This window comes from Ctenopharyngodon idella, chromosome 4 (genome assembly GCF_019924925.1).
Source record: "Ctenopharyngodon idella isolate HZGC_01 chromosome 4, HZGC01, whole genome shotgun sequence".
Lineage (NCBI taxonomy): Eukaryota > Metazoa > Chordata > Actinopteri > Cypriniformes > Xenocyprididae > Ctenopharyngodon > Ctenopharyngodon idella.
In genome coordinates, this window is record NC_067223.1 from 10,823,525 (window position 1) to 10,837,519 (window position 13,995).

Below are 13,995 nucleotides of genomic sequence, written 5' to 3' on the forward strand. Positions count from 1 at the left end.
ATCTCAGAGAGAATGATTTATTATCTCCACCTTATCTTCTTTGATACTGACTGACTTTGCCTTTGACTGACAGGTTTTTTAATTGATTTTTTTATAGATAGATAACTACTTTATAATAATAACTATAACTATAAAGTTTTAAAAATCGTTTGAATTCTATGAGAATAGAGAAGTCTACACCAAAACTATAACAATAAGGACACAGAGGAACGATTCAGAATGATTTTTTCCAGCTGATGAATCAGAATTTACCTGACTTTTAAGAGCTTGACTATTTAAAGTGGCAGACGTCATAACTGCAGCGCACACTTATAATAAACAGAACATTATCATCCATTGGTGTGGACACTAGTTATTGTGATAGTTCCCTTTATAGTTATCGTTCTTGGTGCCTTTATTCTCTACTTTCCAAGACCAATCTGTCAAACCTTTTTACTCTCATTATTTCTTTTGTTTTTGTGATGGGTTTTCATCTCAGGAACATGTTCCATTGCTGCTTGTTTTTCCATGCTCATCTTTTGATTTGTAGAGCTACATTCAGATGTATACGGGCGGAGTGAGCTCATTGGCTCAGCAGATAGCCAATCAGATTCAGAGTCAGCAGGATCAAGCTCCCAAGCTCCTTCACAGGGGGGAGTTGGTAAGAGTTCACCTGTAGTGACAACAAATCTCCCCTAACATGGTGGATGTTCTTGTGTCCCTTTAAAGGGTTAGTTCACCCAAAGATAAAAATTATCCCATGATTTACTCACCCTCAAGCCATCTTCTTTTAGATGAACACAATTGGAGATATATTTTTAAAAATATCCTTGCTCTTCCAAGCTTTATAATGGTTGTGAAGGGGGGGCCACATTTTGAAGTCAAAAAAAATCAACCATCCATAATAAAAGTAATCCACACGGCTCCAGAAGGGTTAATAAAGGCCTTCTGAAGCGAAGAGATGCGTTTTTGTAAGAAAAATATCCATATTTAAAACTTTATTAACTATAATAACTAGCTTTCGGCAGATTTTCGTATGCAACGATTTGCGGCGGAAGAGTATCCTCTGACCCGACGCATGACGTAATGAAGAACGCGGTGGCCCTGAGGATAGAGCAAAACAAAACACCGGTCACGAATTAGAAGTCTAAAACGATATTTTTTAAAGAAAAATATTGGATGATTTCGATATAAGAGAAGAGGAGCTTGAGTTTGTTTGTTTGAACTGCGAAAGGCATCTAAGCTTACGCTACTCCTACATTCTACGTCATACATTGCATCAGGGGTTACTCATTTGGCGCAAGTCGAATTGCGCAGTATGCGTATGGTCGTCCGCCGGAAGCTAGTTAATTGAAAAGTTTTAAATATAGATATTTTTCTTACAAAAACATATCGCTTCGCTTCAGAAGGCCTTTATTAACCCTTCTGGAGCCGTATAGATTACTTTTATTATGGATGGATGCATTTTTTCAAAATGTGGCCCCCCCTTCACATTAAAAAGCTTGGAGGAGCCAGGATATTTTTAAATATATCTCCAAATGTTTTCGTATGAAAAAAAATAGTCATATACACCTTGAGGGTGAGTAAATCATGGGATAATTTTCATTTTTGGCTGAACTATCCATTTAAGTGCCTGTATTAGTGTGTGTATGAGGCCTGTAACCCAGCATTGAATTTTGTTTGATGGTTATATTTACTAATTACTGAGAGTGTGTGAGTTCCTGCTGTAATCCAATTTCTCTAATAAGGCTCAATGCTTCACATCTTTGTTAGACTGATCACATCCAAAGTGTCATTCCATGAAAGCGCTGCAATCAAATGTAATTTATTGTAATGATCAAGCTTTTGTCTATGGCATCTGGTGAAATTTAAGCTTTTGTTAGCCATATTTTATTTGTTATATTAATATTATTGTATATTTGTAAAAATAAAATATAAAATAAAAGAATTTAAAAATGATAATAAATAAAATAATAACTGGGTCTGTAACTACTACTGACCAGTGTGTGTCTGTTGTTGACTGTTGACCTTTGACTTCTCACTTGTAGAGTTCTCAAAAGGAGTTTTCTGTGAATATGGGCGGCAGTGATGTGTGTTACTTCTGCGGCCGTCGCGTTTATGTCATGGAGAGGCTGAGCGCGGAGGGAAAGTTCTTCCACAGGAGCTGCTTCCAGTGTGACCACTGCAGCTCCACGTTACGCCTTTCCAGCTACGCTTATGACCAACTACATGGTGTGTATGTGTGCAATTACCATTTAATACTTCCACTAATGAAATTATCATTATCATTACTTAGTGATTCTAAGATTTTATGCTCCTAATAAAAATAATAGGTGTTTAGCTTTTCATGGATGCTGTCACAAGATGGGCGACACAGAGTGTGAAACTCTCCTGTTGTTCTTTGTTGCTGTGGGCTACTGTTTTCGGCCAAACAAGCTACTCTTTTGTTACCATTGCACAGTCATAAGGTCTGCAATGTGTGTGTGTGTTGGGACAGGGCTTTTATTGTTGTCCGACAGTACACACACACAAACTGAAGGCCCTTAGCAAATTGCCACTTAAACATTTAAAAAAAAAAAAAAAAAAAATTGGAGTCAAAACACCAGTTCTAACTGATAGGGTCATCTAGTTCACATGATTCAAACACTTCAAGTTTAAAAAAGAGGCGGCATTCAGACCGACTTCTGCTACAGTATAAATAAGACATTTGCTCCCTGCATCAGCTACTTTTTTATTTTCTCGCTGTCTCACTTCTTTTTCTTTTTTTCGGTGTGTACAGGGAAGTTTTACTGTAAGCAACACTTCAGCTTCAGAATGGCCAGCGTGGCTCAGAGAAAGAGATCGGCCCCATCTGTGGCCCCTCGGCCTGCTCAGGTAACATCATCATTCATCAGATCACCATTATACTTTCTTTAGATCCTCTATGTATATATATATATATATATATATATATATACAGTACTGTGCAAAAGTCTTAGGCCACCACCAGCTTTGTTGTTTTACCAATGTTTTAATGACCATCCATATTTATTTTTCGATCTCTTTATTACGATACAAACAGAAAATACAGGAAATATGTACACAATTTTTTTTTTTTAAATCCTGTTTTTTAATACTGCATACACATTTACTATATTTTCTGGTTATATTCTAATAAAGAGACTGAAAAATAATTATATATGGTCATTATATCATTGCTAATGGTGGCCTAAGACTTTTGCACGGTACTATATATATATATATATATATGTATGTATATGTGTGTATGTGTGTGTGTTTATAGTACACATGCATTATAAATATAATGACTATTTATGTGTAACAGATTTACGAATTAAATGAAGTATAATTAGGAAGCACTTTTATAAATAGTATTAATTTTTGTTTAATATAATAAATGTAAAAAACATATTTAATTAGGCTTTTTTAAATATGTACTGCATTCAAATATATTTATGTATTTTATGTAAAATAAAATTTTATAACAATTTATGTAAAATATAATTAAAATTTTATAAAGACAATGTATTACAATATATATAAACATTATATAATATACATAACGACATGCATGCTTATAATAAATAGAATATTATCGCCCATTGGTGTGGATGCTATTATAGTAGTTGTTATAGTTATCTTTATAATTATTGTTCTTGGTGTCATCCTTTTTACTCTCATATGATACATTATTTCTTTTGACGGTTTTCATCTCAGAAGCATTTTCCAATTCTGTTTGTGCTTGTTATATATATGTGTGTGTTTCTGTTTCTTCAGGCTCCCCCTGCTCCATCCTCAACTTCTACATCTTTGTCCTCTCCTGGGTCAGTGGGCACAGCCACTCCACCAGACCTCTGGTCCTCCAGCACCCACCCAGACATGGCATCCAGCCTGGCCAAGAGACTGTGTGGTACGCCAGAGCGCATTGAGCTGGAGAACTACAAACCCTGCCCACAGCAACAGGACAGCCCACTGCTGGAGGTTCCAGAGGAGACGCTCGCGCAGCACAACCTCAGTGCTAGCCTGCAGGAGAAAAACACAGAGGAGCAGTCCAGGTATGCAAACATGCTCTTGTTGTGCTTCTAATATTTACTGGCATGTTTTGTCCTGGTAAATATGTTTCTTTTTTGGCCTTCAGTAGCTCTGAGTCAGACCTAGAGGAGGAGGAGATTGCCTGGAAGAAGGGGGAGGGGTTGCACTCCAAGACCAATGGAGAGAGAGAGTTAGATCTGGGGGAGGGGCTAAAGGAGGAAGAGGGAGGAGAGAACCAGGAAAAACAAGAGGAGGAGGAGGCTGAGGATGAGGAGGAGGAAGAAGGAGAAGTTTCAGAAGAAGAACAGGACGAGGGAGAGTCTAGTGATGGTGAGTGTTTGTTCATATTCAATATCTTTAGAAATAGCTCTGATAAAATGAGCATAGTTAAATCCTATCTGACATTGTTTTTGACTATATAGCTTGTTTATTTCAGAGAAATCATCTTAATATGAGGTATTATTCTATTTAATGTCTTATCTATTTTTTATATTCTCACAATATTTTGGTCTGTGTATTTGTGTGCGAGATAAATATTGTCATGCTTGATTGTATGTGTTTATTGTATGTGTGTGTATTTTGGGCTGTTGACACATAAATGTGTATGTATGTGTATAGAGGGTGAGTACTGCCCTTGGGAGAAGGAACGGCTCTCGGGGGTGTGGCTTGAGGAAGAGGAGGCGGGGTTTGTTAAAGGTAGCACCACCCCCGATGACCATCGATAGACTTCTTTAGCATTTGTTGCATTACTTTAACTTGTTTGCAGGTTATTTCATTTGCAGGCTGTGCATGAACAATAGTGTGTTTATCTGTGTATATCTTGTAATTGCTTTGGCTTTTTATGTTTTTGGGTTGTGCTGGATTTTATTGAAATAATTTGCAGCTGTTTCAGTTTGGCTGTTTTAAATATTTGGCAAATTACTCACTAACTGTGTCCTAACCAGGCACGACATGACAAGTTTTCATGTAATTTATCTGCCCACACCAAAAGTAATAATGCTGCTCAATGTAAGCAATCAGAACATATTTGCTGTCTATTTGTAAGTTGAATGTATCATTTTCAGTAATTTTTAGCTGTACAAAGCAGCTCATGATGCTTCTTGATATTGCAAACTGGTATTTCTTATTATATTATTTTAATGCATTGTTATTTTTTTAAAAACACTGGTTTATAGCGCAAGTAGTTTTACCATTTACAGCACTTTTAACCACAGCACTGTTATTCTTAATAAATTGGAAGTCTCCCACATTCACAGAAAATAGCTTACTTCCATGTTGCAAAATAGGGTGGATATAGTGTGAGATTTTGAACCAATAAGATTTCACAAAGGAGCGAAGCTTTGTAGTGCGGCACAACAGAAATCAAAAGCAACTGGCCAATAAAATGTTTTGTCGATTTAACTATGCCTGGTTAGCACATACTGTAGTGTAATGTTAATCACTTTTGCAGTTTATGAAGTATAAATAAAGAAATTAGCCTACTTTATAGATCCTAGATGGTAAAAAGTAATGCATAGAAAAACATACACAAAAATGCAATGTTGCATATGGTACTAGTAATGTTAAAAATATTACACAATGTTCATAAAGGTGGGAAAATTATATATATACAGTATATATATATTATATATTAAATATTTTTATATTAAATTATTTTAAAAAAAAAAAAAACTATTTAATTAATTAATTATTTTATTTATTTTTAAAGGCTATTGTACATGCTTAAGAATTGATGGAAAATGGTTCCAGAACATCTGGACCTACCAAAAGTGAAAAACCTCCAAAATTATAAAATTACTCTATAGTTTATTTGTGTCATGATTGACCCATCTTTATCATCTTATCTTTTTCAGACTGCTTCATGTTACTGCTTGTTTAAGAGCATCTGAAAGGATGCATCGCTTCCTTTGCAAAACTATTTTGTTAAGAAGATTCTAGAACTTGAAATTTTCTAGATTCGAGAATCCTTTCACATTCTCATTTTATTTTTTCTTTATCCTTTCATTCTTTTATTAACCAGAGTCCAGTGAAGTGTACAGTGACAACCAAGATATAGATGCCAGCTCAGTCAGAGACTCCAAACCATGTGACCAACAAGAACAGGAAGAGTCCATTCCATTCCACCAATCACCTGCCTCTACAGAGTCCCCACCCTCCTTGAAACAACCAGAATCAGGCCCCACACCCACACTAGAGCTGTTGACGAACCCCGAGATCCCACCTGCCAAGAGGTCAGAGGTCGTAGAGGAGTTCTGGCTGAAGAGTGCCGAGATCAGGAAGAGTTTAGGCCTGGCTCCGCTGCCTAGAGAATTCCAGCCCAAACATATGGCAGCCCAAACATCTAATGCTAAAGAAAGCTTTTACACCTCAGTCGCATACGTATCGTCCTGCAATACCACTGTTTTGGATTCTGCCAACCAAATGGCAAGAAACTGTGACTCCAGCACACAAACTCCCTCTCAAAGTACATCCCCACCTGGACCATCTCACACTATGGATGGCGATGCAGGTGTCACTTTAGAAGAAGCGATAGGCCGCTGTTCTGTAATCCACAGACTCAGCATCACTGTAGAAGGTTGTGTGATGGTGGACAAGCAGGGTTTGGACCCTAATTCCACTTCATTTGGTAATGAAAGTTTTTTGAATTCAGACGCAGGTCTTCCGACCCCTCCCTACAGCCCATCTCACTCTCCTCTTGTCGGAAAGCAGTGTCACGCCCTTCGCAATTCCGAACCCATATTGAACCGAGAGGTTATGGAATTCACATCTACCTACACTGCGCATGTTCTGGAGCAGGACAGTTTTAAACCAGAACTCACTCAAGCTCAGAGCCTTCCTCCGGATGAAATTGAGATCCTGTGCGGGGATGAGGCAGAAGAAGCTTCCAGACTGCCAGAAAGATCTGCCGTTGTAGAGGCCGGTGACGCGGACAGCCAGACGGACAACCGTAGGCTAGAGCACAGGAGGACACTCCCAGACCGGTTGGTCCCCCCACTGCTGGCAGGGGGACCTGAGGTCAGGCTTCGTAGGTCAGAGATAAAGCTGTGGGGGGCGGACTCGGGTGTGGAGGAGAAGGAGAAAAAGCGCAACTCGTTGTTTTCGCCCCGTAAAGGCAGGAAGAGCAACAATGCAGCAGCTGAGACCCAGCGGGAGCCAGGGAAGAACAAGTCCCTCTGGAAGACCGTTTTTTCGGTGTATAAGAAGGACAAAAAGAGGAAGGAGGCAGCGGTGGTGGCGGAAACTCTACCTGCCGCAGCTAACGTTGAGAGCAAGCGGAAAGTGCAGAGCATCAACAGAACCACAGGTGAGATAGATGGATCTATAAATAAATGGTGTAACATGAACTAATGGCTGTGAGGCTATATGTCTTTCCATATCTCAGACCTGTGTTTCCGGAAGAATCCAAGTTTTTCTGAAGACACAGACTTGTCCTGCCATGCTCTTCTGGAAAGATGTCCTCTCAGAGTTCAGGTAGAGTAAAACACTCACTCTTCTTGCATTCTCAATTTATTTCCTTTCCTTTCGGATATTAATAGTTTATTTATTTATTTTTTGTATATTTGTATTATATATATTATTATATTATAATTTGTGCATATTTCACATATTTTTTACCCCCTTAACCATTTTGAGCATAGACATGAAAATGCACTATCCAAACTTAAATCATTGTGATTCATGAATGCTTTGGAATATAGACCCAAGTTTGGTCTTGTATTAATGACACTCAGCAGATGTTTGTCTGTTTGAAGCACTTCAAAAAATGAAAGCATGAAAAAGTTATAGAAGTTTAAATTTACTGTAAATCAAATGTACGGTATTCAATTGTATTATTTTATAAAAATATATATTTTACAAAATAATTTTTGCTCTAAAATTGATATGAAATTAAAGCCATATGTCTAACCAAGTTGTGTTCCAAATTTGAAGTTGATGTCACAAAAATTAAAGTTCCCATGAGATTTTGTTTAGGCGTTGTACCAAAAATAGCCACGGGTGTCACTCACATTCCATTGAAATTTTTTTGATGCATTCTCCTGTAACATATTAATAAATTTCTGTCCAAATATCACTTCTATCACAAAACAGATGCCAAATATGGAAGCGTGAGATTCAGACCTTTCCTACGTTCTTTATAATTTTCACTATAAAGTAGTTAAAATAAATATTGTAATATGAAACATGACAACGCCCACTAGGGGGAGGAGCCTGCTAAAAGAATTTAGAGTACTGTTTCCATGATAACGCAGTGTTTTTACAGGATGAATTCTGAGTTTTTAAGATTTCGAATGATACCTAATTTTGATGATTACTAAAATATGTTATACGAAAAATAAATAAAAACCGCGCCAAGCGTCCCGCTAGTGGGACAATTTCAATGTGCACTTTCAATGTACTTACAGTGTACTTACCAAGAAAGTACTGAATAATATAAGGTAACTACATTGGTTAAGATTAGGTTTAGGGGTAGGTTCAGGACTAGTTCCTAGTTATAACCCATTTATTGTAATTACTACAATAAGAATGTACATGCAACATAGGACTGTAAAATAAAAAAAGTGCTACCAAATATTTTTCTTTGCACAAAAATTGTTTACTTTTTCATGACCATTTCGCCCCTCTCTCTGATCCTTGGAATTAAATGGACAATTTTTTCTGCTGTGCCTTTACTTGACTTGTACTGTACGTACGTGAACGTCCTTTTCACATGTGGAGCTTTGTGTCAGAAGTCTAAGGATTTCAGAATGAGTCAATTTTGCAGTTTAGTTCTAATAAATTGTGTTTTTATATTCTGAAAGCCACTATGAACTCTTGAACTCTTTTTGTCAAAAAATCAAGTACATTATATACATGATTTCTCTCTGTATAGCCTCTTTAATCCCATGCTTTTTATTTTTGCCTCTCAGTTTTCTTCTTGATTGTTTGTATTGATTTTTGTCTTTTTCTGTATGTATTCTTATGGTTCTCTTCAATCTTCTAATAGTTCAATTATTCTCAGTCTTACTGCATACAGTAGGACTCTTTGTCTGGCATTCATCCATGACTCCCAAGAGTTGTATAGCTGGACTGATTGAATCATTTAACGCTTTGTGGTTTTTATTATTAAACTTTAGAGGCAATTAAATGTCTTTTTTTCTGGCTGCTGCGCTCTCAGCTGGGGGAGGAATTGTCTGACATCAAGTCAGACCTTCTGAAAGAAACAATATATGAAGACGTGCATGAAGGGGAAGAGGTATTATATTATGGCACTGAATTTTCTTCAGACTGTAAAACAGAGTTTTCTGTGGTTGGTAGCACATAGGTGTGTAGTTTGTAATGGTTATACCTGATGTTTGTGCTGTGGTTAGCACTGTTTAGCTGTTGTATTCGAAATACAGTTTAGATTAATACAATTTCTACCTTCTCTCTCCCGAGTCGCTTTACGTGCCTCATGCATTGGCGTTCAAGAGGGCGTACGCTGTTAAGGTAGCATCTTTTTATTTCACATGTATTGAGCCCCTTCGACCTTTAATTCCATTGGCTGAATCAGAAACACTCAGCATCTTGTTCCTCAATAGAAACAAAGTGTTATTCCTGAGCGGCCAACCAAGGCGGCCACCCCAGTGTCATCATGTCCGTCAGAGGTGGTAGGTGTTTGGGTGGTGTTCCCGGACCCCTCCAGCATAAGTTTGTGTACCACGCTGTTTCAGAGAGCAGGAACGGAGGAGGAACTCAATGCAAAGCTGACTCGCCGGGTGCAGAGAGCAGCGCGCAGACAGGCCAAGCAGGAGGAGCTGCGGAGGCTGCACAGGGCACAGGTGTGTGTGACATGTTTTGAAGCATGTTTGTTTATTTGTCTCTTAAACGATGTGTATTTATTTTTGTGTATGTCGTCTCAGATTATCCAGCGTCAGTTGGAGCAGGTGGAGGTAAAGCAGAGACAGCTAGAGGAGAAGGGTGTGGCTGTGGAGAAGGCCCTCAGAGGCGAAGCAGGTACCTGTCAATCATATGTCACTTTCTCGTCAAACAGATGTTTAACTGCTTAAACCAGCCAAAGCTGGTTTGTTGGTCTTCGCTGGTTCAAACTAGTCTCCCAGCCTGACCAAGCTAGTATTTAGCTGGTCTCCCATCCTGACTAGCTGAAAGATGGCTCTAAACCACTCTAAAACCAACCAAAAGACCAGCAAACTAGCTTAAAGGGATAATTCACCCAAAAATTATCCCATGATTTATTCACCCTCAAGCCATCCTAGGAGTATATGACTAATCTTCTTGACTGATCTTCTTTCAGACGAACACAATCTGAGTTATATTAAAAAAAAATATTCTGGTTCTTTCAAGCTTTATAATGGTAGTGAATGTTGGGGCTCAAGATTTTGAAGCCCAAAAAAGTGCATCCATCCACATGGCTCCAAGGGGGTTAATAAAGGCCTTCTGAAGAGAAGCGATGGGTTTTTGTAAAAAAATAACCATATTTAAAACTTTTAAACTATAATCACTGGTTTTTGGTAACGACTATACACGAGTCTAGTCAGAGGTTGCCAGAAGCCAGTTATTATAGTTTATAAAGTTTTTAATATGGATATTTTTCTTACAAAAACCCATAACTTTGGCCCCCTGGAGCCATGTGGATTACTTTTATGATGGATGGATGCAATTCAAAATCTCAAAACACCATTTACTACCATTATAAAGCTTGGAGAAGCCAGGATATATCTTTAATCTTACTCCAACTGTGTTGGTCTGAAATAAGATAGTCATATACACCTAGGATGGTTTGAGGGTGAGTAAATTATGGGATAATTTTCATTTTTTGGGCAAACTATCCCTTAAGCTGTTTTTCAACAGAAGGTGGCTTGTTTTCATAGAATGTATATTTTTTCACTTCTTTAAGCTTAAATCTCACAAATATTTTATAAATTATATTTATTTATTTAATATTTTTAGGCATTTTATGATGTACTATGAAATGTCATCATCTCTCACTCTTCATACCCATTATATGTTTGCTTACCTTCATCAAAAACACCATCTTTTATCGCTACATTTATTAAATTAGCCTATTTGCTGAAACACATTGAAGAGACAGAGCAGCACAGGATATTATGTTTCCTGTGACTTTTAAGGGTCACGGTCCTCATGATCTGTCCTTCCTCGTGATATAGACTTCTGGGAAGACTCTAGTACCTCTGACCTCTTGGATGTACATCTGGGTGGTATGTATAACACATTCGAATGAGCGCTGATGCTAATGACACTAACAAACAGGTTTACAGGCTCATTAGTTAATGTGTTAACATAAACTAAACATCTGTTTTAGTATCTTTATGTTAACGTGGTGGTGTTTTTTCCGTGCTGTGGACACTGTTCTGTCTGCTTGCTGTTAGCTTTGTGTTTGAATTGAATCTAGATGCTTGTGTTAGCATTAATGGTTTGTATCGTCTGGTGGGTGTGACTGTGTGAGATGAGGTTTGAATGGCAGGACTGTTAGTAACACAAACACAGATTTTAGTCAGGGTATATTTCAGTGCTATTTTAACTTAGAAAGTTTTGGGGAAGTTTAGGCTAATCTCTCTGGTGGCCTACTTTCTGAGACAGCAGGTTTTCAGTCAGACCACTGCCTGGATATGAACATCCAACTCGACCCATTTCAGCTTTGCGCCTCACATTTCCACCATTATTCCCTCCCTCGTGTTGTTGCTCTCCTGAAAACCTCCTCTCCCTCTTTCTTTCTGCTCGTCTCTTCGGTCTTAGTCGAGCCTTTTCTAGGTTCTCCTCGTAGAAGGCCTGTCTATCTCTGTCCTTGCTGTTCCTCCGAAGGTAACACCACCCCAGCTTCCTGTCTTACCCTTCTAGTGCAAATTTTGTCAGAGCTATAATTACTAAATCCTCCTTTTTCTCTCCTCTCTTCTCTTTCTTCCTTCATTCTGCTGTACACAGCCAAAGCTAAAGGGACAGAACACGATCATTCAGTTTATGTCTGTACAGTGTTTTTTCTTTATGTAGTGCAAGAGCCTCCACTTCACCAGCTAAGTATGTTATTTCTCTCCTGCGATCGAGTTGCATGGGCATGGCACGTCACTGATCTGCATGGCTGTCAGTAGATCTAAAATGTCACGTCAAGTCTTATTCAGGAATTGTTATATGAAAAGACACAGTCTGTGTGTATGTGTGTGCAGATGTTTTTGAATTATTGTCTAGTCTGTATCAGAGCCCTGTTTGGTTTTGTCTGCTTGCACATTTTTATTAATTTATATAAATACTGTTTAAAAGTTTGGGGTCATTAAGATTTTTTTTTTTTTTTTTTTGAAAGGACGCAAGGATGCATTAAAGGGATAGTTCACCCAAAAATGAAATTTCTGTCATTAATTACTCACCCTTATGTATTTCCACATCCGTAAGACCTTCGTTCATCTTCGTTCATTAAGATTTTTTTGTTGAAATCTGAGAGGTTTGTTTTTTATATCCCCAAAAAAGCAACGTAATTACTACATTCAAGGTCCAGAAAAGTAGCAAAGGAGACTAACAGGGGAGAGACGAAATTGTTGAATAAAGTCGTTATTTTTGTTTTGTTTTTGCGCACAAAAAGTATTCTCGTCACTTCATAACATGAACCACTGTAGTCACATGGACTATTTTAACGATGTTTTTACTACTTTTCTGGACCTTGAATGTGGTAATTATGTTGCTTCCTATGGGGGATAAACCTCTCGGATTTCATCAAAAATATCTTAATTTGTGTTCTGAAGATGAACGAAGGTCTTACGGGTGTGGAACGACATGAGGGTGAGTAATTAATGATCAAAATTTCATTTTTGGGTGAACTAACCCTTTAAGTTAATCAAAAATGGCATTTCTAATGTTACAAAAGATTTCAAATAAATGCTGTTCTTTTGAAATGTTTCATGGTTTACACAAAATTATTAAGCAGCACAACTTTCATCATTAATAAATTAATAAGAAGTATTTCTTGAGCACCAAATCAGCATATTAGAATGATTTCTGTGTGACTCTGAAGACTGGAGTAATGATGCTGAAAATTCAGCTTTGCCATCACAGGAATAAATTATATTTTAAAATATATTAAAAATAGAAAACAGTTATTTTAAATTGTAATAATATTTCACAATATTACTATTTTTACAGTATTTTTGATCAAATAAATGCAGCTTTGAGGTTTATTTAAAAAAAAAAAAAAAAACTTAACCCCTAACCCCAAACTTTTGAAAAGTTTATAAGCAGAGTCCAAACAATATCAAAACATAAATAAAGTACAAATATTATTGATAATAGAATGAACCTATATATTATAGATTTTTAATTTTAAAAAAACTTTTTATTTTTTGTAAAATAAATTATATATTACCTTTTATATGTCTTTCATTTGACTTGCATATCTTTCAGACTATCATTACAGTTTAACCATATTATATTGAGAGACAAAAGCCAAAGCCAATTTTTATATGCATTTTAGTGCTTGACAATTGTTCATTTGGACCCTTTTATAAGCATATCCATGCATGTGTATGTTAGCGTGTCCATCACATACAAGGTCCCATCCTCCTCTTCTCTCTCTCATAGGAATGGGGAAGAAAGATGATCCTAGTTTAATGCATCAGTGGTTTAAGCTGGTGCAGGAGAAGAATGCTCTCGTGCGCTATGAATCTGAGCTCATGATATTGTGAGTATTTTTCTTTAATAGTCTCTAAACTGTGCTGATTGATCTGGCGATGTGTGATTACGCTTATCTGTATGGTCAGGTATTATGTAAGTGTTTTACTCTCTATCTGATGTAGTAATGTTTGATTGCTCTGTGCTCATCTGTGTGATCTGTCCGCAGTGCACGTGAACTGGAGCTGGAGGACAGGCAGAGCCGTCTGCAGCAGGAGCTGAGAGAGCGCATGGCCGTGGACGGTTAGTACACAGAGGATATAAATAGTTCCTCTTACTCCTCTGTGGCTTTCTCGCATAATCGTACTTCAGTTAATAACAATTTCATAGCAG

At 37.4% G+C, this 13,995-nt stretch overlaps 1 protein-coding gene across 8 annotated transcripts in view; it reads left to right on the top strand.

The window, feature by feature from the left end:
- Window positions 1-13,995, top strand: part of mical3b (microtubule associated monooxygenase, calponin and LIM domain containing 3b) — a 28,107-nt gene that overhangs the window by 13,172 nt on the left and 940 nt on the right. The window contains exons 17-33 of one of the 8 annotated variants that reach the window (XM_051889953.1): window positions 530-640; window positions 2,028-2,211; window positions 2,759-2,853; window positions 3,757-4,034; window positions 4,118-4,341; window positions 4,630-4,707; window positions 6,032-7,315; window positions 7,394-7,482; window positions 9,167-9,244; window positions 9,427-9,477; window positions 9,570-9,809; window positions 9,891-9,984; window positions 11,157-11,207; window positions 11,746-11,811; window positions 11,932-12,024; window positions 13,573-13,672; window positions 13,832-13,905. In XM_051889953.1, coding sequence (XP_051745913.1) covers window positions 530-640; window positions 2,028-2,211; window positions 2,759-2,853; window positions 3,757-4,034; window positions 4,118-4,341; window positions 4,630-4,707; window positions 6,032-7,315; window positions 7,394-7,482; window positions 9,167-9,244; window positions 9,427-9,477; window positions 9,570-9,809; window positions 9,891-9,984; window positions 11,157-11,207; window positions 11,746-11,811; window positions 11,932-12,024; window positions 13,573-13,672; window positions 13,832-13,905 — 3,190 coding nt within the window. The remainder of the gene's footprint in view (window positions 1-529; window positions 641-2,027; window positions 2,212-2,758; window positions 2,854-3,756; window positions 4,035-4,117; window positions 4,342-4,629; window positions 4,708-6,031; window positions 7,316-7,393; window positions 7,483-9,166; window positions 9,245-9,426; window positions 9,478-9,569; window positions 9,810-9,890; window positions 9,985-11,156; window positions 11,208-11,745; window positions 11,812-11,931; window positions 12,025-13,572; window positions 13,673-13,831; window positions 13,906-13,995) is intronic. The other 7 variants (XM_051889958.1, XM_051889954.1, XM_051889960.1 and 4 more) reach the window with 7 other exon arrangements.